This window comes from Cyrtonyx montezumae, unplaced genomic scaffold, assembly GCF_038088225.1.
Source record: "Cyrtonyx montezumae isolate F1298 unplaced genomic scaffold, pur_monq_1.0 scaffold_10, whole genome shotgun sequence".
In the NCBI taxonomy this organism is placed as follows: Eukaryota; Metazoa; Chordata; class Aves; order Galliformes; family Odontophoridae; genus Cyrtonyx; species Cyrtonyx montezumae.
The window spans coordinates 35,444,048-35,469,002 of NW_027071826.1; the positions used below are offsets into that span (position 1 = coordinate 35,444,048).

Genomic DNA, 24,955 nt, shown 5'->3' on the forward strand with positions numbered 1-24,955 from the left:
TGCCTATGTTTAACTGCAGAATTAGTATTAATACTGCATTATTAAAGGAAAAAATGATTGCTTTAATTGTTATGCTAAATCTCCATACTGATTGTGAACGAGATAACAGCTCATTCAGTTTGGGAAGGCTCAGACCAGGATAAACTCAGACTACTGTAGCTTTCTCTATAAATGCCTCCCAAGGAATCGACAATATGAAAATACAGATTTCTTCATATAACTCCATTGTAATTTTGGCTGACTTTTTAATTTAAGATAACAGTATTTTTAGTATGTGTGTTTAGAGTTTTATCACAATTCATAAACATAATTATTAAACCAAAAACTTTATTGGGATGTTCCTATGGGTCTGCAAGTGACGTGTAAATGAATCCATCCAGCTACAGCACCTTTGATTTTTAAAGGTCTTGCATAATATAAATTAAATTAGTATTATAATATTTCCAATTAATTATATAAAGAATAGCTTGTGAAGCTTTTACCCCCCACTTGTTCCGTTCACTCTTCAAAACTTCTCTCTGCTATGGTACTTAAGATAACAGATTATCAGCAAAAAAATGACACTTGTTTGTTTTTACTCAGTGTCTTTCTCCTCTGGATATGATTTGTTTTCCAGGTGTCCTTGGATAAACATGCTTTGTTATCCCACTAGCAATTTCGTAACTTACCCAGTAAAGCTCTACAGGCAAATGCATCAGAGGCCTCAAAAAAGTACAAAGCACCACCAAACACCCAAGAGTTGATTCCTGTGCAACATAAGTCCTTAGCTAATTCTTAAAATAGGACAATGAACACTCAAAAGATGAGCAAAAAAAGCTAGAGACAGTTTCACAAGAAACATTAGAAAACTTGCTTACGTGCACAGAAGTCAGACATGGGACAAGACTGAAAATCCCTTACAGCCTAGTTCTTCACATGTTTACAACTGCAACCTTAAAGCAATAGTCTCCAACTGCCTTCTTCAGAAAAAAATAAAAAGGGAGGCTTTTACCTTCAATACTTTTAGGATTTAATGTAATTACTTTAGCAATAATTGTTATAATTCTAAGCAAATAAAATATTTCACTCCAAGAAAAATAATAGAAGCCAGACAAAATGACTCAGCCTGTTTAAAATAGGGGTATTTCCTCTGGAATTTGTTGCTTGATATCTAGTCCTGTTTATTATTCTATATTATGCTCTCTCTGAAAGAAGGGTTGTTTCTCAGGAGAACTTTGGCCAATTAAGAACAATATTTCATACCAACATTGATAGTATAATTAAGAATAATGAACATAAAACCAGCAAGGATTAAGTTACACAGTTAACATAGTGAGCTCAAAGTATGTGGGAATGGAAGAGAATAGAAACATAACCTAAACTAAACTCCTGAGAAACACTTAAAACTGACACAGAAAGGAGTTCTCCAATCTATGCATCAAAATTTAACAGAAATTTTATTTTATGATATAATTTAAATAATAGCACTGAATACTTCAAAACTGCAGCCACAAGGACTCATATAATTAAGCTAGACCAGTTTATCTAAAGGTATGATTTCTGAATGTCTGCTTAAACCAGACTTTGCAGCAAATTAAGCTAAATAAAAATCAAATACTGGTAGAAAAAAAGCAATTTCAGTTAAAAAAAAATAAGATTCCAGGATGGGTGGTAACCCTGAGAGTCAACTCCATATGCTCATCCCAGAGTGAGAACTGTACTCCTGATCATCTCCCAAGGCACTGCTGGCAGAGGAAACTACTGCCTTTAGCTATCATTCTCTCACTAGGGTCCAAAAGAACATTAAATCCCTGTTAAAGAGTTCCTCTTCCCAGAGCAGCTATTAAGCAGATGCTTTCCACTGACCCAGTAAAGCCTTCTCAATTTAGAAGAGATTTCTTTATTAAAATACAATACTCTTGAGTTCAACAATTAATATGGGGAAATGAACTTAACATCCACAGCCAAGCTGGCAGCATTTCTCCCTTTCCAGGTCATGAGTGCTAGAGATCAGGTAAGTCCTAGAGTTGATCTGTTATATCACCTAATCCTGGCTCTAGCAAGTCCAGAAGGGAATTACAGTGAGCAAGTTAGTCTATAAATGGCTCCAGAAGTGACATCTTGTTTTCATACAGTTTCCTTTGAGCTATTAACAGTCAGGTGCTGTTACCACTGAAACTTATTACTAACATAAATGGGTTCAGAGTTCAAAGGGATTCCACGAACTGGTTTAAAGAAAATAATGAAGTTCAATTCGAAGAGACCAAACAATAACCAAAACATACAAACAAAACAAAACAAAACAAAAAAAAACAACAACAGAAGAAACAATGAAATAAGTATTATGGTGTAATATTAAAAACCAGACTTTAAAGGTCTCTTGAAAAGAAGTGCTCCAGGTGATGATCGAGGCAAAATTAAACAGGGAGAGTGGAGCTATCAAATTCCATGCCTCCTCACCAGCAGAGGCCTAGAATAAGACACCTCATTGCAAAGTGCCAGAAACTCAGAAGTAAGTGGTTCTGGAAGATACCACACATTAGGAAAACACGTTAGGAGAAATACTTCCCAAAACCCAGTAGGTCAATTGGCTTTGTAGCAAAGTACTATGGTTTATACTCTTCCAGACAATGTGCTTCCCCCCCCCCCCGACCCCGTTATGCATCTAAATGTAATAACATAATCTCATATTTTCTTCATTGCAATGCTACAGTGCAATGGAAAACACAGCAATAATAGTAGGGTAGCAAAGTCCCAGGCTACAGCAAGCAAAGATAAAACAATAAGCACAAGTGCAACAGCTGTAGGCACAAAAGAAAAATGCTGCTTACTCTTATAAGGCCTCAGGTAGGCAGGGATCTGCAGCAAGATACTCTCATTTCCACTGCCAACCCTCAAATGAGGTCTGGGAAGGGGTGGATCCTGGCTCCACTCCTGGTCACTCAGGTACATTGCATGCACCTGAGCTCCCCTGGGTTGGCCCTGCCTTCCCACCAGATGCTCAATCACTGTTTCTGGTAGTGTCTTAGCATTTCAGCTACACTCATTTTGCATGAAAACACCTACCTCCTGTCTGCTTCAGTTCTGCTGAATTCCTGGCCTCAAAAATATCCTGTATTGATGTATTCTACAATCTGATTTTATCTAGTATCAACAATCTCCCTTTTTCAGATTTATGACCTTTAAATACCTAAATGCACAAGCTGCAAAACTGGATACTGAGGAGATTTTAAATGAACTTTGTTGTACCACAAACCATTTTAGATAACACTGTCATTTTCTATGTTATACCCACCCTCTTTAACACAGTCTTATTTTTAATCTGATCATTCTTCACATTGGAGCATCTCATCATTTGTTTCCTATGTTATTCTCACCCATCTTTTAAGTGTTTATATCAAAGACATTAATTTCAAGACAGAACAAGACAAAGAGAGCAGAATGGCCATTCAGTCTGGGGGTAGGAATGTAAATAGGTTAGCTGTAACATCCTATTTCCACTTTTTAAACTGTGGTTGTGACTGTGAGTAGAGATTGAAGTTGAGTTTCCAGCAGCAACATTCAGCTTTTTCCCTCACTGGAATAAAAGCAGGTTGTGCACATATTTCTCTTACTTTCAGCTGGCATTGAATTGTTTTCTTCACAGTGTCTGCTATGATTCTATATATATTTTTTTTCTAGGAGAAAAACAATTTTGATAGCATGCTGATGTTTACAGTTGCTGCTAACAGTGTTGCACAGAGCCAAGACCATTCTCTGCAAAGGGCCCAAGGAGAGCTGGGAGGGAACAGAATTAGGACAGTTGACTTAAAACTGGCCAAAGGATATTCCATATACCATATGACATCATGCAGAAGTTGTTTTGGTGGGGTTGGGAGTTTATCTTGTGCTCTTCCATTGCTTGAGGGGCTAGCTGGGCTTTGGCTGGGAGGTGATCAGCAAGTGCTTGTGCACCACTTGTTACATACATTCATATATTTATATATACATATGTATATATATAGCCACGACTAATATCCTTTTCACTTTCTCTATCTTAGTAAATAGTTTTATCTATTTAATCTTATATTTATAATTATAGTTCTATTTAATCTAATTTTTCTAATGCTGATGCAAGAGACTGCAAAATCTTTTGGAGATTTTAGCCTCACCAGCTTTTGTGGAAGGGGCACCCAGCAAGGCCAGTTGCTGTCATGGGAAGAGCTCTGCCTGGACAAGGGCCGTTCCCTGATAAGTTTACAGATAAGCAGAATGAGCAGAAAGGGGCCCATAGCTCAGGACTTTTCTGATTCTTTGCTGTGAACAACAGACAATACCTGATGCTCCCCATTCCTTCCTCTCTGGAGCATCAGGGTTGCAAAACAAACGAACAAACTCAGGTCAGAGTGAGCAGTACTGACAAGACTGATGTAACCGCATGGGGCCTCCTTGATCACTGCTGTCCCTGCTCTCTGGGACAAACTTGTTACGCATCTTTATGTGTTACTCTTCTGCATCTTTATTACCATTACCTTCAAATTCAGGTCTTTCTTCTCCAACTGTAGCTCAGAATTTCCGGCATCCTTCTGGCATTAGGCATCTTCTGATTTCCAAACTAAATCGAACCAGAACGACTTTTCACACATTTCTCCTCGTGCCATTTTGGCACTTCAGCCCTTCTCTCTCTGTCGAGCCTGAAAAGGGCTGCAGTATTACCCACAGCCTCCCTCAGGGCCAGGCCGCCATATCACTCCCGCGGTCCCGTCCTCAGGACCAGGCTGCCACGCTCTCCCCCTCAGACCCTTCCCGCCTTTCCGGCAGCACCGCTTCGAAGGCGGCCGTGCCCCGCTCGGGGGCTAATGCGGGGCAGGCGCTCGAGCCGCTTTCGGGCCGGAACTCTGGCGGTGTGAGGGCGCGTTCCCAGCCGAGGCGAGCGGAGGAGCGACGCCAGGCTCTGGGCGCCGGGAGCGTCGGGCGCCTTGGAAACGGACGGAAGCCGAGAGGCGGCAGCGGCGGGAGGATGCTGAGCCCCGAGCGGCTGCCTGGGCCCGAGTACCTAGGTGAGAAGCGGGGGCAACCCGGTGCCCCGGTCGCGGTCCGGCGTCAGAAGAGCTCGGAGGGGCAGGCTGCGGCCCGGCCTTCCTTGGGGATCGGCCTCGGGGCCGCGTGTGCGGAGGAGCGGGTGGGGAGCTCGGTGCCCGACTCGGCTCGGCTGGAGAGCGGGACCGCGGGGTCTCCCTGAGGGGGCTGCGGTCCCCCGATGGCCTGGGGGGAGCGAGCTGTTCGCTTCTTCAGCGTCTGAAAGGGTGCCGCCCTTAGTGCTGAGAGGTGCTCGGATGGTGGGCTTTTCCTCTGAAATAAAGGTATCGTTTCCCGCTGATCTCTTTATGCCGCATAAAACAAAAACCTAACTTACGAAGCTGCCACTCCCCTGCCGTCTGCATCCTTTTGCGCTGGCTCTGGCAGTTGGTGATATTGCTACGTGTTCCAGTAAACTAAAGAGCAAAGTGATTAGGTGTTATTGTGTCAAGTAAAGATAATTATGAGGGAAAGAAGTCAATATGACATTACTTAATTGCTAATGATGAGACGAACTGCAAACTGTAAGCATTTGGAGTATGTTCAAATCAGTGTTTTTGAAGTGAGACTCTTCAGCCATTACCTTCTAGGCCCAAGAGGTTGTTCACTAAGAACTGTTATTAAGGTATACTTAATTTGCCATGGCTTTCTTGTACAAGGGAAGGTAAGAAGTGGTGTATGTTGGTTTGTGTTACATGTTTTAGCACGGTTTTGCTGCCTCTGGTTAAGTCAGAAGTAACAGAGCTGGGGAAACATTGTGTCTTCTAGTAAACTTGAAAGCTACTGTTGCAGGCTGAAACAGCTGTTCTTCAGCCTAGCAAGGACCAATGGGTCAGTATCCGACGCCACAATTGAAAGGGCTGAATAGTTTAAGCAGAGGGGTGATCTGCATCCTCTTGGAATAGAACCCTTTGAACTTTTGCTACTAGGCTTCTGGTAGGTGCTTTGTAAATTCCTACATAACCACACTGCTGCTGTGTTACAGAAACTCAAGGCAGGAAACAAGAGTTTTAGCTCTGTGCAGGGTGATTCTTGAGAGTCACTTTGATGAAGTTCTTATAATGGATTTCAATTTTGGCATTAGTTCAGGTATTCAAGAACAATATTGCAGCATGCTTTTTAGATACACCCTTCAATTGTGTGTCACTCTGTTATGCTACATCAGCATTTTCAACCTACGCATTAATAGAGACACTCATAACTTTTCCATAGAATTGCTCTAGGCTGAAACTTGCTTTTTTATTATTATTATTATTATTTTTTTAATGAACCCAAAACCAAGTTGGCTTGTTAACTGTTTTAAATGAAACAGACACTTAACTCTTACTTGTGTGAAACTTGTCAGTTGGATTTGAATCAGTCAAAAGAAGGTAGGAAGCAGACTACCAATTCTTACAGTGTAAGAAGAAATAACCAGTTTTCTGTTTTACACCTGAAGTTGAGACATGTGACTGTGGAGAGGTGTGCAATATTGTGCAAGCAGCTCTATTAGCCTACATGAAGCAAGTCTCTTCTCTCTATTTCTTGATCTATCATACCCTTTTTAAATTTTATTTTTATTTTTTATTTTTTGTAAAGCCTAAATTATTCTGACATTTACACACACAACAAGCATGTGGGCAACCTGATTTAGCTGTGCATGTCCCTGTTCATTGCAGAGGAGTTGGACTAGATGACCTTTTAAGGACCCTTCCAACTCAAATGATTCTGTAATTCATTGTCAGATTGAGAAGTAATTGTCTAAGAGTTTGTTCTGTTGATAGTGTAGAGAGGGTGTCCTTCTGTGTAAGTTGTTGTCTATCCTCTGTTAGAAGGTGTTTGCTGCACTGGGATATTTTCATTGTCTGCAAACGTCATCTAGAAAAATCGTTTTGTCTTCATGTGTCTGTATATAGTTCCTATGGAATAATTTCTGTCTTCATAGTAGGAAATCAATAAAAAGTGTTTTCATAAGTTACTTTGTTGTTGTCTACATTGCCCTGGCATTCTGAAATCACTGTCATTTGGATTTGTCCTCTTCTGTACCTCTAAGTCTTGTTAATATAGTTGTCTGCTCTGGGGTTGTAAGCAATTGTGATTAAAAAAAGGTTTCTCATTCTGAAATTGTTACCCCAGGCTGCCATGCAAGATATTCTTTGAGACTGGATGGCACTCTTTCTCTCCTGACCTGGAATGAGCAAGATTCACCTAGCCTCTTTTCTCCTTTTATCTTTCTCAATACCCAAAAAAGGACAAATAAAATGAGTGGCCAAAGTAGCATTTTATTCTACTTGAGAGTATCATATCTGTTTATCTTTTTTTTTTTTTTTCCCTCCATATATAAGGTGATTCCATATGTAAGGTGTCCAGTTTGGGTGCTAAGAGAACAACATACTCTTAACATATTCTTAGGGAAGTAGAAGTAGTTGTGACCAATGAATCAAACATTCACTTAAGATGAAAATAACTGCAAATTTTTGGTACAGGGAACTTCCTGGGAAATGCAAATCTCATGCCATAGTGACTGTAAGACAGTGGGTAGAAGAATGGAGATGACTAGAATTCAGTGAATAGGAAGGGAGATGAGGTCTGTAAAGTCTGCAGAAAGGCTGCAGTAAAAAAGTCATAGCAAGCAGGATATTTTAAACAGTATTTTCACTGAATAAACAATAGCTAGTGTTTGGGGATAGTGATGAAAATGTGTTTTATGTTTGATGGATGAAACCAGAACTACAGTAGGCAAAATAAAGTTTATTTGAGACACTTTTCCATGCCTTCCTCATTACAGTTTAATAACTGGTGATTGCTCCATTATTTATAACAGGCAACAGAGTGCTCAGTTTATTGTTCTACTCACAGCTGTCTTCTGAAGCTTCAAATTGTAGATTTCCCCATCTTCTCTCTTAAAAAGAAAATGCTGAAGATAATTGCAAATTTCTGAAATCTTCCTCTGGATTCTCCTTCTCTCTACTCCCCACTTCCAGGATGCTTTTTTTCTTCCTTTGCCAGCATAAGACATGTAAGAACATAAATATACTGTTAGAGAAATGCCTTATTGGTAAAGCATGGAGCTATTAAGTTCCAGGAACATAGTCCTGTTTCCTCATCTCTCTTAGGCTTAGTGAGTTGAAAGAACATCCATGTTTTACAAAGCCAGGAGTAGCTTCCAGAAAAGTATTTCAGTTATGCTGTGACCCTGCACAAAACTGGGGTTTACTCTTCTCCTGAACAGAAATACTGAGTAAGAAAGTCCAAGTACACCCTCAGCAAGTTTGCGGTTGACACCAAGCTGTGTGGTATAGTCAATGTGCCCAAGAGGTGGGATGCCATTCAGGGAGACCCAGACACCTGGAGCAGTGGGCCCAGTGACCTCATGAGGTTCAGCAAATCCAAGTGCAAGGTCACGCTCCTGGGTTGTGGCAACCTCCACTATCAGTATAAGGTGGGAGATGAAAGAATTTGAATACAGCCCTGCTGAAAACCGCTTGAGGGTACTGGTAGATGGCAAGCCAGACACAAGCCAATGATGCGTGCTTACAGACCAGAAAGCCAACAGTATTCCGGGCTGCATCAAAAGGAATATGGCCAGCAGGTGGAGGGAGGTGATTCTGCCCTGCACTGATGAGACCTCACCTAGAATTCTGCATGGGGCTCTGAGCAGCCTGATCTAACTGTAGGTGTTCCTGTTCTCTGGAGTTGGACTAGATGGCCTTTAAACTCAACCCTTCCAGCTCAAAAGATTCCATGTTTGAATGATTTTCTTTACCATCATGTTCAGTGTATAGGCTACATTTGTATATAGCATCTTGACCAACTTTGAGTCTCTTTGTAGCTAAGACATTTGCTAGGCTTCTGTGGAGCACTCCATCTGAAACATGTTGTGGTCTAAAAAGAGAAAACAATATCTTTTTCTTTTCCCTTTCTTACTCCTCTATATAAATAGGAGAGCTATAATGTGGAGGATGAATTAACTCTCTGCTAATGCATTAAAGTTTGCTTGTATGTATGATGTTTGAATCTTCTTAGACTCAATGTAATAATTCCTCCAAAAGATTGAAGCTTCAAACCAAACCTGCTATTGCACATTGCACAGGACATCTACCTTCACCTGATAGGTACCACATGGAATCTGACCCTGGGTGACGTAGATTTCCAGAGCTGGAGAGTATAGAGGCTGCTGTGAATGAATTGATAGGGAGTCTATCAAAGGCTGTCTAACATCCTTGCAACAAGCCAGAATGGTCATTACTTCCACAATGTTAATAACATGCTGAATAAATTCTGATTTATTTATTTTTTGGAAGAAAAAAAAAAAAGCTCAACAGTAGTGCAGTGAAGAGGTGGTGATGCCTAGCAGCTGCACTACATCTTGCAGGAGGTAGTTGCTGGAGGGACTTGGACAATGAAGGCAGTCTGTGTGAGGTCTCAGGATGGGTGTGCAGTGAAAGACTATAATGTCATAGTTTGTGATTAATATGCTGATTAATTGTTTGGAACAAATATTCAGTTATGTTCACGATAAAATTATCAACTAAACCATTTCTCAATTTTTTCGCTGAAAGCAATTTTGAGTCTGTGAATATATAGAATATGATGTGCTGTGTTGCTATGTAGCATGCATTCCTGGATAGCTGTTCATGTCTTGCTCATGTCATAGTGTTATGTCTGGTATAGCCAGGTCTACTTGCACTTTACTACACGTTCTGTCCTTCCACATAGTTTCTTACAGTTAAGAGGAAATTATACTGCCAGGCTTGGCAAACTTGGGAGGAACTATAGCTGTATGGTGATTTAGCTTTTTGGATGATTGTTTTATTTACATACTTCTCTTGCTAAGTCCATTCCTTAGGGATATCTGATGAGATGAAAAAGAGCGTCCTGAAAGATCATTAATGCTAAGAAGTCTTTCAGAGCTGGTGTTACTTTGTTTTTGGAGTTTATACACATCATTATTGCTTACATAATATTAGCAACAAATTGTTTTTATGTTACTGTAGAAGTCTCTTTCTAACGTACTTTAATACAGTAGGAGCCTTAGTTACAAAATTCAGAATAAGTTCTGAAAGTGTATTTTGCTGCTACTTTGTATGCTTCTAGAGATTTAAAAACACCAAAAACATTTCAAGTACATAAAATCTTGTAATGCTCTTGAACTTCAGATATCTGAAATGAATTATAATGGTAATTGCATCAAAGAGTGTGTATTTTGAGCACTTTAGTTGAGGGGGAGTAAAATAATTAATAAAAATCAGTCTCATTATTCAGGAATTCCCACTCCTGATTTTCCAAAACATTCTGCTATGCCAGGAATGAAGCAGCCAACAAAAAAACACTAGTGCACACAGTAGATATTGCTCTGGTAGAGAGCTCATGTTCCATTAGAAGGCATCTCTCCTTACAAGGTTAGCAATGAAGTAGCTAGCTGATTTGATAATTTGATAAGACTCAACCTGTGCTGTAGGTTCTGGTTCTGCTGCTGCTTTAAACAGAGCTTGCCTGTTGACCTGTATGGATGTGTACTTTACCATCCTGTATAAGTTTATTCCAGTCTTTCTTCTGCCGGTGTACTGATCTTCAGGGTGAGTTTTTTTATTATTGTTGTCTTGTTTTTGTTTGATTGCTTTATTGGCCTCCTAAAAAAGGCAAACTTCTTGAAAGAGATGCTTCTTATTAAGAGAACCTCAGGGATGTGTTCCTAAGCTGTAAAGCTAGGTAACTAGTTGCAGAAGTGGTATGGTTAACTCCATCATGTTGCCATTGGGCCCTGAAAGGGATACTGTGCACCTCATGTGAATGGCACTACAGCACATGTAAGGCCTTAATCCTTGTAGCTACTGAGCACTGCTAGTAATAAAAAATTACAAATACACAGTATCATTTCTTAAAGGTGGCATGTATTTTCTTTTGTTTCTTCCTCCTGAGTTTCTGACTTAGAGAATGTCAGTGCATACATTCTCCTTCAGGTAGTAGTATTTTCCTTTTCCTTCAAGACTTTCCTCAAATATCAGTGCTTGTTCCGATAATATTTTCAATATCAACTATTACAATATCAACTATTGTAGTGGAGAACGTAGGGATTGTGCACTGTGTGTATTTATTTCTTGCTCTGCCTTTTTCTTGTAAGCTGGAAATAACTCATACAACCTGATCAGGCCATGCTTGAACTAAACAGCCACCATTCAACCTTGAATTTGATTTTGAGCCAAAGTGCATTAATTCCAAAATGCACTTTGAACCTTGAGTGAGTGAGTGACAGTGGGATGCTGGTGTGTGAGCACAGTGGCAATGCCATCAGCGCCATTCTCTCAAGCGCTGTGGCAGCTGACTTTGAGGGAGCCATGTTGTATGTATTGCAATCAATTGTGCAGATTCTAGATGTAATGTCATCACTAGTGATTTAATAAGAATTCTGTGAAAAGTTATCTATGTCATCAGCTGCCAGAAGGCTGTTTCCTTAACATAATGTTATTCTGTCTTTCTGTGGGAGGTGCCTGGCAGGTTTTAGTCTGACAACAAGAAGCAGTACCTGCCAAATAAGTGTGGCATGCACGCTTGGTTCCATTTTGGGGTAGTTGCATGGGATTTTGAGGAAGAGTTTAATAAAGTTGTTGCGTGGTTCATTAGCTTGGAGGATTTTCTTTGAGTAGGGAGGTGAGCTGTAGCTGAAATAATCCATAAACAGTAAATGATGAGGATAATGTGTGTGGAAGCTGCAGTATACTGGAATTCTATCAGAAAGACAGCGGCTAGAGAGGTCAGGTTGTAGCTGTATCATTTCATGAGTATTTGAGCTTTCTGTTCTGATTTGGACTTATTGCTTTATTGCAAAGTTGGCCTGAAAAAGAAGAGCAGCATCTGTACCAATAGAACATGAACACTGAATTTTCAAAGAGTTTGAAACAGTATTAAAGCCTATGAATCATCATGTTTATTTTGCATTGGACCCTGTGGATTTTTAGATTTGCACTTACATAAATAGGCAATATGGCAGTATAGTTCCAATGTTTGTTATGGAAAGTACCCTTTATATAAATTATGACACTAATGTTTTATTATAACTAGACCCCTGGCATTTCATTTCGTCTCTTTGGCCTGCTAGAACCTGCCCATAAATTAATTTTTTCTATGACTTTTCTGTGTAGGATAGAGTTGGTTGATCTATAAAACAGTGCTTGTACCGCTCTGTGGAACTCAGCAGCCAGAAAAGAGGAAGCCAGAGCTGAGGTTTAATTTGGCAGTGTGAACCATGCTACCTGGAAAACAGCATAGCAGTTGAAGAGACAAGAAGAGAGGCTTCTTTAAGTATATTGCAAGTGCTATTTTGTTTTAGCTTCTCTGCTCACGGTGGGGACCATGGCTGTTTACTCCTTTAGGCTTTTAGGGGAGAGGTTAATGATGCTAAAGAAATGGAATAACAAAAATACATTTCACTGATAGGGGCTCTTTTACAACAGGGAGTATATACATCCCCACAAAGTTCAGAAGATGGCTTTGCAGTTGAGTAGGAACATATTGCAGACTGAGAGGAGTGGAAGACTGGTTGCTACTGTGGTTTCCTGGCTTAACCTGATACCGCTGACAGCTCTAGAGGGGCCTGGGAAGATGTTTCTGGGTGCAGGATGGGCTGCATAATGAAGAGGGAAGAAGGATGGGCTGAAAAATAAAGTTACCCAGCTGCTGTTATCTTAAGACTGTGACTGTGCTGCACGACTCATTCCTCCCTCAGGGGACACAGGTGCGCAGAGCTATTTTTCTTTAATCACTCACATAAATTAAATTTATTCCTTTGCATTAAAATAATTAAATAAAGCTACGCCCTGTATCTTTTAGTGCCAGATAATATCTTTGAACCTTTGGCTCACCATTTTACTATCAGCTGCAAGGTGTTTTCCAGGGTGTGCTTAACCAATTTTACCATTGTCCTAAAAAGCATTCTAGTCAGAGAAATCCCCTGATAGCAATCAATGTTCATACATACTATTAATCACTGTATCCACTGGGAATAATCATTTCCGGGCCTCTCTTGAAGTCCACCTGCCCCACGCTAAGATGAAAGGGACTTCCATGTTGTGTATCAAGTGGCACAGGCTTGATGCCCACCAGGATATTAAGCACAAATTAAAATGGTTTGAAGAATATTGATGTGGATCTGTGGTTGGCCAGCTGCTAGTTGAGGGGGGTGATGCTGCCAAGTCTGGAACAGATTGGCAAGGAGCAAGAACAGCCTTTGCCTTTCCTATATCCCCTAAGGGTTTTCTCCTGCTCTTTTTAGGACACGACACTACTTGCAAAGGTGCAGTACCATACGTGTTTAGGATGGAGGTGTGTACTTTGGGAACAGGGCTTGTGTGCTTTCCAGGTTAGGAACAATTTTCCTGGGTTCGTTGTGACTTGTTTTCTGATTGTTGAACTTGTAGGTTTGGAAAGTCTACTGCTTGCTAGCTGGTGCATCATGCCAGACTCAGCTCTTTGTTCTTCCGAGTTGATTTCCAGCCAAAAACATCAAAGGGACTCAGTGGCAAATCTGTACTGTTTCCTTCCTGGCAAACGCTTGACTTCTGCAGTCTGCCCCCCATAGAAGCAGCAAAATGGTTTGTCTTGTACAGTCTTACTCAGAAGACCTACTACTGTGGTTGGGTACTGGCAGATTTCCCTTTTCTGAAAGCTGCCCAGGTTTGGTTAAGGCAGTTACTTGGGACTGACTGTTGAGCAACATAAATCTCTCCTGGCACTGAGACCTGTTCCCCACCTGCCACTCCAAGAACATTCATTGATGTTTGTGTGGAAACAGATGTACTTTTATTTGCACCTTTAGGAAAAAGACTTTACAGAACAACCTTAAAGCTTTTTGGCTTTGGTAAGCAGGGAGGGGCAGGGAACACCTAAAGTTTTACAACAACCTCATTGATCCAGCATTGGTGATTTGATTTGTATATGACAGATGGCTGTGACACAAAAGAGATGAAGACCTCCTCTTGGATAAATATTTTCCAGCATGGCAGTCTCACAGCTCTGTCTCTTCTTCCTTCACTTGCAGAATCCCAAAAGATTTGAAAAAGGATCTATGCTGTTAATGAGTAACTGTGTAGCCATGAAAGACAACAGGATTTAGGTCAGGAATTCTGCTATCTGTATCTTGGAGAATAAAACTTCTGCCCTCTAAATGCTCATTGGCTTGTTTTGTAAGGCTCCAACAAGGCTGATCTGGTTTGGGCTTTGCTAGCCCCTTGTATTCTAATTTCTGTCTCTTACTGTCTTTTATTTGCAGCTCAAAGGCATGTCCTCACGTACATGGAGGATGCAGTGAGCCAGCTGCTGGAGAACAGAGAAGATATTAGTCAGTATGGCATTGCCAGGTTCTTCACTGAATAGTAAGTACATCAGGACACTGCCAATAGGGCTAGGCTGAGGGAGGCTTTTGGAAGCAGGCAGGGTACATGGAGAATGGAGCTGGACACATGCTGATTATGTTGTGAATGCTAGATTTCACTAGGTTAGCCAAGGGTGGCCTGAGTACGTCTCAGAAATGTGCGTGGGTTTTCATACAGTTCAGTATCTCTACCGTTACATTCATGTGAAACGATCACTTTGGGAAACAAAACCTTTAAAAGCATAAAGAAAACCAAACCCTTGGTTTAATCAGAGCTGTTGTCCAGTTTCAAAAGCAGCGACTGTTTCTGGTTTTAGCAGCACTCATTCTTTCTTTTTCTGTTTGAATTCAAACTGTTTTGTCCCCTTATGTGATCATTATAGTGTTGAATGCTTTAATAGAATGTCTCTTGCTTCCCTGCAACCTGTGTAAGTCCTTAAAATTGAAAATAATTATTAGCACAGATAATATTTTCCTACTAATTTGGGAAATTGTTGGTTTTATTTCCTTTTTTGGAGGAGAGAGTTAAAACTGTGTGCTGATCTCCAGTTGTTGATGTTGACTCAGCCAATCACTTTATGTTTTGCCAACTTGATGTCTTACACAATGTTAAGAAGTCCTCCGGCAGCTTCATTAAAAAATCTCTTGGTAACGGGTGTGCTTGAAGTTGATGTGCTTCAGTCCGTCTTTTTATGCCCATTTGAAAATCTGCTCATTTGCTTCCTTTCCCGTTCATTTTTTCTCGAGGCAAATCAACATGCAAAGCATTTCACAGAAATCTCTGTACTACAGCTGTGGAAGAAGATTTCAGTGCAAAGGAGCAGCTTGCTTTCTCAACTGACCAGAGAGTTGTTGGTTTATTTATTATTATTATTTTTTTCTACTGAAGTATACATCTGACCTCCAAATGAGATCTAACTTCCTACTTAAGCTGTCTGGATAACTTTGGATATATTTTTTATAATTTTCCAGCCCCATGCATATTTTAAACTTAGAGATATCTGAGATTGTCTCTGGTAAATTAGTAACTAAAATAAATTATGCAGCAATCTGAATGAAATTCTTTTCTGTCTTTCTGTCTGTCTGTCCGTCTCTTTTTCTAAATTTTTATTCTGAGACAGAGTAACAAGCTGCTCAAGGCCAGTGTGGTTTTGACCATGCTTGGCAGAGGAAGTAAGATACAGGGCATCTTGCTACATCTGTTTATAGAACAGAACTTTTAGGTAGGTGGCACTCTAACAAGGAAATATGGTTTTTTAGCATTATTTTATCTGTTTTGGTCTCAACAGAGTACTCAGCTTTGGCTTGGAAGCCATCATCCCAATTAGAGAATTCTGTATAAATGCCTTTTTTCTGTAGAATTAAGAAGAATCAAACAGCTAATTGAGGTTGTTTTGTTCTAATGCTAATCTTTCTCTGTAGCTCAGCATAACTGGAGTAAAAATTGACTTTTAAAGACCTTCAAAATCTATTTTAGAACCCAATAATACTTGGTATTACATGAGTTTTACAAGGAGATTCATGTTATGTAAAGGTGTATATATATCTATGTATATATGTACGTAAATATATAAAGATTTTTGTCTATAAAGTAGCCTGAACTCTCAAAATGCATTCCCTTTCTGTAGACTACCGAGGTACAAAGATTAAAAATAAAATAAATAAAAATAAAAAATCAGTGCGTCATATCTGGAATGCAATTCTTATTACACAAACAAATAAACAGTACACTTCCATGATGTGAGCAAGTTGCAGTGCTGGTAGTCATTGTTAAGTGATGGCTGTAGAGAAGTAATCACTGGCAGTAGGTATTGGGGACAAATAAAGATATGATCTTGTGTACTTGATATGACTGGGAATCATGATGCTCCACCTGATACAGGTGACTTTCCACAGGAAGTAATGTGGAGATTAATCAGCTGTACAAATAGTAAACAAGAGCTTAAAGATAAAGAGTATGACTGTAATGACCTCCACCCACATCAGGATTTGTTTACCAGGACTGAAAGCAAGGTGGCTCTGCAATACCCAGTCTCAATTGTTATTCAGGCAATGATCCAGACCGGGTTTGGTTTACACCTGCTTTCAAGTTGACACCTCGGGATGTTTTCTAAACTTTTGTGCATATATGTACTTCAAAAGTTAAATGGTGGTCAAAGAAATCTTCCATGCTTACTTGAAATTGCTCACACTGCTTCTCTGCAGTATTTCTTCATGGCCTGATAACTATCTTCGCTTCCTATTCCTGTTCTGCTTCTAAGTAATAAGTAGTAATAAAAGACCGTTATAACAAACAGAACTGTGAGCATTCAGCACAACCCTGTTATAGAGTTAGCTGCTGGAGCTTGTTTGTCACAGTGATATCCAAACGTGTGAATTTCTAAAACGGCTCAATTCACACTGAGCATTCCGTGGAGCTTCTTATTCCCTGGAAGATGGGAACAGACTACCTGTTTGTTACTTTGTTTTTTACACAAGTAATAAAGAACTTGTCACTCCTTCTTTTTTTTCTTTCCCCTTTTAGTGGTATAGGTGGAATTTAGCAGATTGCATTGTGTCCATGACCCAAAGTACAAACAACCTTAGTAATTTTGAGATCTGTGGAACTCTTAGCATGTGAAGTATGTGAACCTTTCTTTGAAGTGGAGAATAAATAAATAATCAGAAATATGGATGTAGGTAGAACAAGAAATTTCCCAGATCTTATTGGTAAGCTCTCACTGCCCAGGAGAATTAAATTCGTACACCTGACTATCAGCTTTCGTTCATGCTGTGCTTTGAGAGCTCCTTTGGCTTGTATTGCTCTGTCAAGCAAATCAACTTGACTTTTATTTTTAATCTTAATACCTTAGAACTCAAAGGTAACTCATGAGATTCCTAAGGTTTGTGTGCACCATTCCAGTGTTTTGCTTGTTCCAGTTTATCCTATGTGAGAGGTTTGGCATGTCCATGTTTAGAAGTATGATATTAGGATTTAAGATGAAGGGACTTGCAGGAGTGTCTGATTTTTCATATTGTTCTTTCCTTGCTTGTGTCTACTAATAATTAGGGGGTTTTTTTTGAGTGTATATGAGATAAAGTGGCTACAGAAATTGTATTTTGCCAAGATAATGAAGTTTGTGTGAAGTATGGCTGCTACATATTAACTCCTTTCAGAGGGTATGCTGTACAGTAATGATATTCCATGTGCCCCTCTGACTGGTTTCATTGCTGAAGGATGATCTTGGCCTTCCTATTATGCATCTATCATGCACTGCAGTGGTCTGCCTTACCACAAGTCACTTGAAAACACTGTACCTGTTACAACAGCTATATTATAGGTAATCATTAAGAAAATATTCCCTTTTGTTGGAGCTTAGCTTATCTGAGTGAAATTTCAGAGCTGAACAACTATGTGGTCATATAGCTCTCTGTGTATGTATGGACCAAGCTGGAAGTGTTTTGCAGGCAATAAGTTGTTCCTAGTTCAGGAAATGAAACCAGTTATGTATTCCACCGCTATCCACAGCCAAGCACTAATATTTCTGATTGCAAAGGGCTGACCCGCATCTTTACAGCTCTTCTTCCAGAATATTTTTAGTCTTCAAGGATAATTTTTCTCCCACTTAATTCAGTTGTTCATTTGTCCAAATCATGTGGACATCTGCTTTCAATCTTGGGAGTTCTTTGAGGCTTCTCTCGTCTGACTCACTCCTGACTCTTACAAGAATAGGGTTCAGTCACCCTTCTTCCAATTAATCTGCATCTTTTACCTAAAAGAGTAAAATTGTGCCTCTCTCAGGACTGGTTTAGATTTTATAGATTTGCTGAAATGCTACTGGTGTTTGTTCATTCTAAGCCCAAGAAATCTCGGCTTTGCTTTTGAATCTTCATGAAATGCACACTCTTGAAAGCCCTTTGTGTAATTACAAACTAATGCAGCTTTACTTCTTCCAACCTAAATTCTGCGCCAGCATATCTTAAAGGGACACGTTCCTCCTATACATTATTTATCATCCTGTTTTCTTGATTGTTCCTGTACCGAAGAAAAATAGGGCCCCTGTGCCAATGCATTTGATCACTCAGCGGGAATGTGCATTGTGTCCTACTTTAAATTTTCTGGGATCTTAAAGTGAAGCTGTGTGTTTATTTCACTTTAGCTGGAAGAAGTAGCAAAAAACTGTCCTTGACCAAGAGACTTTCTGTTAGTAATCTTTGTTTTTCTTCTATGGTAATAGTTTGCTGGGAACTTTCTTCTCAGTTTGCAGGTAGATATCCTACCTTGTTCAAGGCTCTTTTAAAAGGTTGGGTTTGGGGGTTTTTTAATGTACTTCTCCCAGAGTACTTCTTGCTTTCCTTTGTTTATGGTGAAATGTTTTCCTGTCTGTGTGCCAGTTGCAGGATGACTGAGAAGGACATCTTACTGTTGGCTTGCAGATGCATCACAGCCTCCATCGGGATCTTCACATACTGATTGATGTCCAAGATTCCCTTATTTTGAAAGAGATATTTCACCTGGGTCTAACTTTAAGTGTCCCTTCTGGATCTTGTGCTCATTTGTGTGCTTTCTGATGACAATTTTGATCATATATATCTGAGAAGTTATCTGTAATGTGCTTGTTCATTGATAGTGGGGGTTTGATGCTCCATTAGGTCCTTTAGAAAGTCTTTTAGTTTAAAACTCAGGTCTGTGCTGTGTAGAGCACTGTTTTACACAAAGGAGCAATTATTTAGTTCAGAGTAACAATTGCTAGTTTTATATAGCTTGAGATCATTGGCTAGAAAGATGTTATCTCATTGAGAAGTATTAACTTATAGTAAAGAAGGTACTTCATTTTGTCCTGCTCCCTAGATTGGCTAGAACCATTGGTCCAATTCACTCCTTAGGGACAACTGTGATACCGTTCTTTCGGCTCAGTCTGGCAATAGCAGTGGCACCAGCTTGGTCAGTCCTGTATTTCTACCTTATGTTACCTGGATAAATCTGTAGGGGAAACAATGTCCTCTTGTTTAAAATGGTCTTCATGCCCTTGGGGAATGGAGGAGGCAGAGGGGAAGGGCCAGAAATGGGACAGATGGGATGCCTGTGAGAAATAAGCCACTCACCAAAGGCAACACTGAATGACAACTGGAAATAAGCTGAATAATCTGCTTATAAAGAGGAGAGATTCATAGAGCTACCTTAGAAACATTTTTTTTTTCAGCTCTGTGTGTGTGCAGGTCTTATCATCATCATCTTGCTGTCATCTGCACTGTATCTTTCCTCTTTTCATAGTAACTTGTTCTATCTTGTTTGCAAGGATAGTATGAGCTCGTCAAGACAGAAATTATATTGTACTGCATGTACTTTACAGCATCCAGCACTGTAGAACATTTACAACTGTACAAAGCATGGAGACATAAACAGAAATAGTAGTGAGAAGGTCCTTAGGGCTTTGACAAGTTGTACTGTATTCCCTTTTTGAGATGGAGCCTAATTGGGTGTCATCATTTGAATTTCTTTATAAGAATAGGGGGGAGGGGGTGGTATGTGTATATTTTTTTTTCTTTTTTCCCCGTTTTTTGTTTTGTTTTGTTTTGTTTTTGTTTTTAGAAACTTGTATCTGGAAAGCAAAAATTCTTTCAGATACTTACAGCAAATTTTATACTCTTTAATACTACTTTTTGCAATAGAGATTATATTTCATATGTTCTTCAAAAACTGTCAGAACTCTTGCAATTCTTTTGCTTTGGAGGTAAAAGAATCAAAATGATCACAGTCAGTGCAAGACTGTCACGAGCCATGTGACAAGTATGAATTCGCTACTGTCAATGACCCAGCTGTGAAGGAGCCCTTTGGGCTGAGAATCTCAGCTGGAATGATGTGCTTGATGGCTCCTGACCATCTCATCCTTGGGATTCCTCGATCCCTAGGGCACTGCATAAGAGTGCTGTCTGCATCTCCTTTACTCTTCAGTAATCAGTAGAGAGAGAATAAATATGTGCATTCGGAGTGACAGCGCTCATGCCAGCAAATCTGAGGAGATTTTGCAGCTAATGTGAATAAGTTACTCAGAAAGAGGCATTTTGAATGTCTGTTTCTGGAGAACAGATGGATTTGCAGGACTGAGTTTGGTGATAAATCTTCCTGGGGATCCTATAATAGTTGCATATTTCCACACTTACAGATGTGTGGCTAATGGACATGAAGCCTTTTCATTGAAGTCCATTTGTTGCTTTCCAGTCTTGCCCCTACAGAGAAGGATCAGAATAGGAAATCTTTTTCTTTGTAACCTAAGTTTCTCCAGCCCTTAGCAGAAATGGGATTTCAGAACCACCTGCTTGCAGTGTAAGGGGCATATATTTTGTATGATCGTTTGTGATCCTAAATTAGATTAATTTTGTACAGAGCCTGTGGGTTGCCTGTAGCTTGATGTCTTTATTAGAGGGTTTTTGTTTGTTTGTTTGTTTGTTTCAGCAGAAACAGCACTAGTATCTTCATCTGACAGGCAGGTTCTATGAAGTCTTCTTTTTCTCATAGTGGTTTCTTTGTAACAAACATTGCGACAAGTCCTAGCCTGACAAATATGCTGATGAGGATGGCTGCCATTGAGTAAACAGCTGGAAAAAAAATATGCATATATTAATGAGAATAACACAATGATTCTCACCGTAGTTTGTACGTGTTGCCAATGTATCAGAAAATGCACTGATATTTTTCCTCAATGAGAATTTTACAGGAGAGCAGATGCTTGGATGAATCTAAAATCTTACAGAGAAATAGAGGGGAAAAATCAAAAAGAAGAATTTTTGGTAGCAGGACAGATTTATAATGTTTGTTTATAGTTAGAAGAGCAAGTTGAATGTAGGAGGCAATATTTACTTTTAATGAGGCATACGTAAACGTACTCCACGCAGGAAATTGTTAATACTGTTATGATGACAGGAGAACCTTCAGAACTTTCCATAACATACAAATGTTAGCACTTAGTATCAGCATCTTGGCTGATATAGCATGGTATAGTTCTCCATGGATAAGCCTCCACTTCCAAATAACCAAGCTGCAATATGCTCTTTCTTCTTGAACAGAGGCAATTGCAACTTCTATATGCAGTGTAGTCCAAATATGATGCTTAAAGTATGTACTAACTGTGTATCAATGCAGTCTTTACTTGCTTCATTTCTATTGCTTTTTATAATGGAAATTATATGTTTGTGATTTTGTCAAAATAACTGAAAGAGAAGTGAGCTGACTGCTTTACAGAAGACCTTTATATACAGTTGGGTAAATCTCTATTCCGACTTATAACCTTGAATGCTGAAAGGCAACACAATTGCCATAGAGCTGAGGTGCCTTTGATGATCACTGGAATCAACTGCATATAGAAAGTGCTGGTAACAACACTGAAAAACAAACGTTTCAATTTTTTTTTTAAAGATGAAATCCAGAAACATGTCAAATTGTGTGTTAGGATTATATGTATCTGAATTAACTGGTGTTCGTGGTCTTTCTCAGAGGTATGTTTGAATGCGCCTACTTTTAGTTCATAATTCTGTTTGTGCTTCCAGATTTTCAGTGTTTTCATTGTAGTTATAAATATTGCTAGTACAGATTTGAACATGTATATCCGTGATCCCTTGAAGTTAATTTTGAATTATTTTTACGCACTTCAAATGTGTAAATTTGTTCTTGAAACAAGTCTGAATAATTTAGGGAGCTATCAAAATAGACAAGATCCCATTCCAAGTCCTGAAAACTGGTCACCTTCATCTGGATTAGAGGGAAACAGAGAAATAATTTTACTTTGTATGCTCTGTGATAATTGTCCTACTTCAGCAGTCCACTTGGGCTGTCTGCATTTGTCAGTGCAGCGAAACAGATATATAAGACACTGCAGTTCCTAAGAAGGTCTTTAATGAGCCTCCTGTATATGGTCTCTTTGTGACTATTTTGCCATAACTTATCAGTTGAGTATTTCATATGTGATAATCATGTCCCTTTTTAGATGGTCTTTTTTTCTTTTTTTTTTCCTCCAGCTATCAGTTCTTTTTCATTTATCAGTGGTATTTGACAGTTACTTCCTTTTTCCTGTCCTGGCATTTCTGATAATAAATCTCTACTCTGCTTTAGCTTGAATTCTAATGGAAGCAGAAAGTTCCTCCACTCAGAATCTTATATTAGATGTCTTCAAGTGTTCCTCACTGGAATACTGAGCACTCCTTGCTCTGGTACTGAGCTCAATGAAAAGCAGAATAGATACTCAATACAGAGATCACTGTTTGACAAACATCTTTCTCCATCGTTCTGGAAAACAGCTTATCTTTGCTTGCTGAGTGACTCAGTGTTGGAATATATAGAGAGGAAAAAAATGAGACAATTAAATAGTGACTTATCCACGACAGATGTAGTGGGTCTATTTACAGACTTTTGCATACAATCTGCAATGTGTGTATAAAGCAGTAATCTCATTTCATGCTTGGCCGCTAGCCGTAAGGATTGGATTTCCTGCAGCTTCTGTAAATGTTTTGAAGAAAATTGTTTTGGTAACATGTAAGTAGCACCTGGAATTCAGTGGAAATGTGGGTAGAACATAGGAGCTTTAGACAAGTATAGTAACAAAAATTTGGTAACTAATGGTAATTTTTTTACTACACAGTTTTTAGGAATTTACAAGTAATAAGTAATAGTTTAATTCTTACCTGCAATGTTTTTTTGGTTTTTTTTTTTTTTTTTGGAATTTGCTATTTTCTCCAGAAATGTTTTAGGTGTCTCAAGATGTAAAAGAACCACTGCTGAATACATGATGACTTCAGCATTAACAATACCTTTGTGTTACAATTTTTATTTAGTTCTAGTGTTATTGAAGCATCTTTCTGTGAGTCTAGATTGCTATATGCACACAGGAGATCAGATTCAGAAGAATGCTTGGCTTCTATCAATCTAAGTAGGTTGCTCCAAAAGCAGTGCTTCTTGTTTATTTCCATGGAAACTACAGCAGATCGAAAGAGCACAGTAACATTATTTGATAGAGCAAATTCTCAGCTATAAAACACTGTTTTTCAACAGTCACCTCCATATGCTATGCTTTTTATTTATTTATTTATTTTACCAGCATTGAACAAGAGCCTGCATGCCACTCTTGTAAAAATCTGCACCAATGGAAGTGAACCACTGCCACTGCTGAAACACATCAGTGGTCACATCCACCATAAAAGTTCAGTAAACATCACTGGAGGCAATTACTTCCACATGAAGAAATTCAGTGACATACCTTTGCTTCATATGTGCTTCCATGTCAGATGCCATTCTGACAGACTGCCCATCTGCTGACATCTGTCACACAGCAACTGCATGTAATGAAATATTGGCGGGAAGGTTCAGCCTCTACTGCCATACCACTGACATGCACCTCTGATGTCGAGAGCCAACATAGTAAAACAGGAGGCATTACTTTCAGAGGAGCTCTCATATATTCATAAGACTGTATTAAAATGTAATGAAGTAGTTTGAGATACATTTAATCTTTGTCAGAAAGATTTTTAGAAAAAATGGAGCAGGATTGAGGTGTTCGGTGATGTTCATTCTTGGGCTGCAGAATGTAACAGGAAATTTTGTGGAGCATTTCTAATTGGCTTGCTAAGAATAAGCATCTTTCAAGTATGGACATGGCCAACAAATGTAAATTTTTCCTAATCTGGATATGCCAAGCTGTAAAAAAACAACAACAACAACAACAAAATCAGCAAATGCTTACAGCAATGGGATGTGATACGATCCTTTAATAGGATTCCTTATTCTTTAGAGTACAAAATCCCTTAAATGTCTTTGTATCCCATGAACAGCAAACAGTTGTAAGCCCTATAGTCCTGTCTTGGCTCTCAAAAGCGCATTTAAAAAAAAACATAGCTTTGCTTCTTTTTTTCTTTTTTTTTTTTTAATAATATATATATATATATTTAATAATCAAATAGTTTATAGAAATCAAATGCCTAAAAAAAAGAAAAGACAGTGTAATGATGAAACTGTACAGTTTCTATGATAAACTATCCTTACAGATTTGCAGTAATCTCATGTTCTGTAGAATTAATCATACTGGATATCTTCAAATAAATTGGAAAAATAGTGGCTGGTTGACACTACGGCCAAGCAGTTGTAGTGGGCATTAAGTGGTTGTCAACAGTTTACAAGCTGGTTCTGACTCATGCGTTGTGGGGACCCATGGACCCACACCCTGGGAAAGGGGAAAAAGGAAAAGGTAGGGAAAAGGGCCTAAAAACAAAGCAGCAGCAACAATCTGAAGAGGAAAGCTAATTTTCTAAGTAAGATGTTGGAATGCAAAATAACACAATATAATACAGTGCAATTGGAATTGAAGCTAATACATCAAATAAAATGAGAGTGTCCAAAAACCAAAGGCCTTACTCTAATTCTGTAGACAAGATGGCAGGGAGCACACATGATGCCTAGATGAGCAGAAAGGGGAACGAACAGACGTCTCATGACATGCAAACGGTTTTATCTTTCCCTCTGAACAGAAAATCGAAATATAAAGTCCTCTGGGGTATGTAGTTCTTCTGAAACAGGTATACCTGGAATGATCCACAGAAGTG

At 39.2% G+C, this 24,955-nt stretch overlaps 1 protein-coding gene across 1 annotated transcript in view; it reads left to right on the top strand.

The window, feature by feature from the left end:
* The first annotated feature begins 4,938 nt into the window (after nucleotides 1-4,938).
* CSTPP1 (centriolar satellite-associated tubulin polyglutamylase complex regulator 1) overlaps nucleotides 4,939-24,955 on the top strand; it is a 79,955-nt gene continuing 59,938 nt past the window's right edge. The window contains exons 1-2 of the mRNA XM_065754913.1: nucleotides 4,939-5,018; nucleotides 14,285-14,387. Coding sequence (XP_065610985.1) covers nucleotides 4,979-5,018; nucleotides 14,285-14,387 — 143 coding nt within the window. The 5' untranslated portion in view covers nucleotides 4,939-4,978. The remainder of the gene's footprint in view (nucleotides 5,019-14,284; nucleotides 14,388-24,955) is intronic.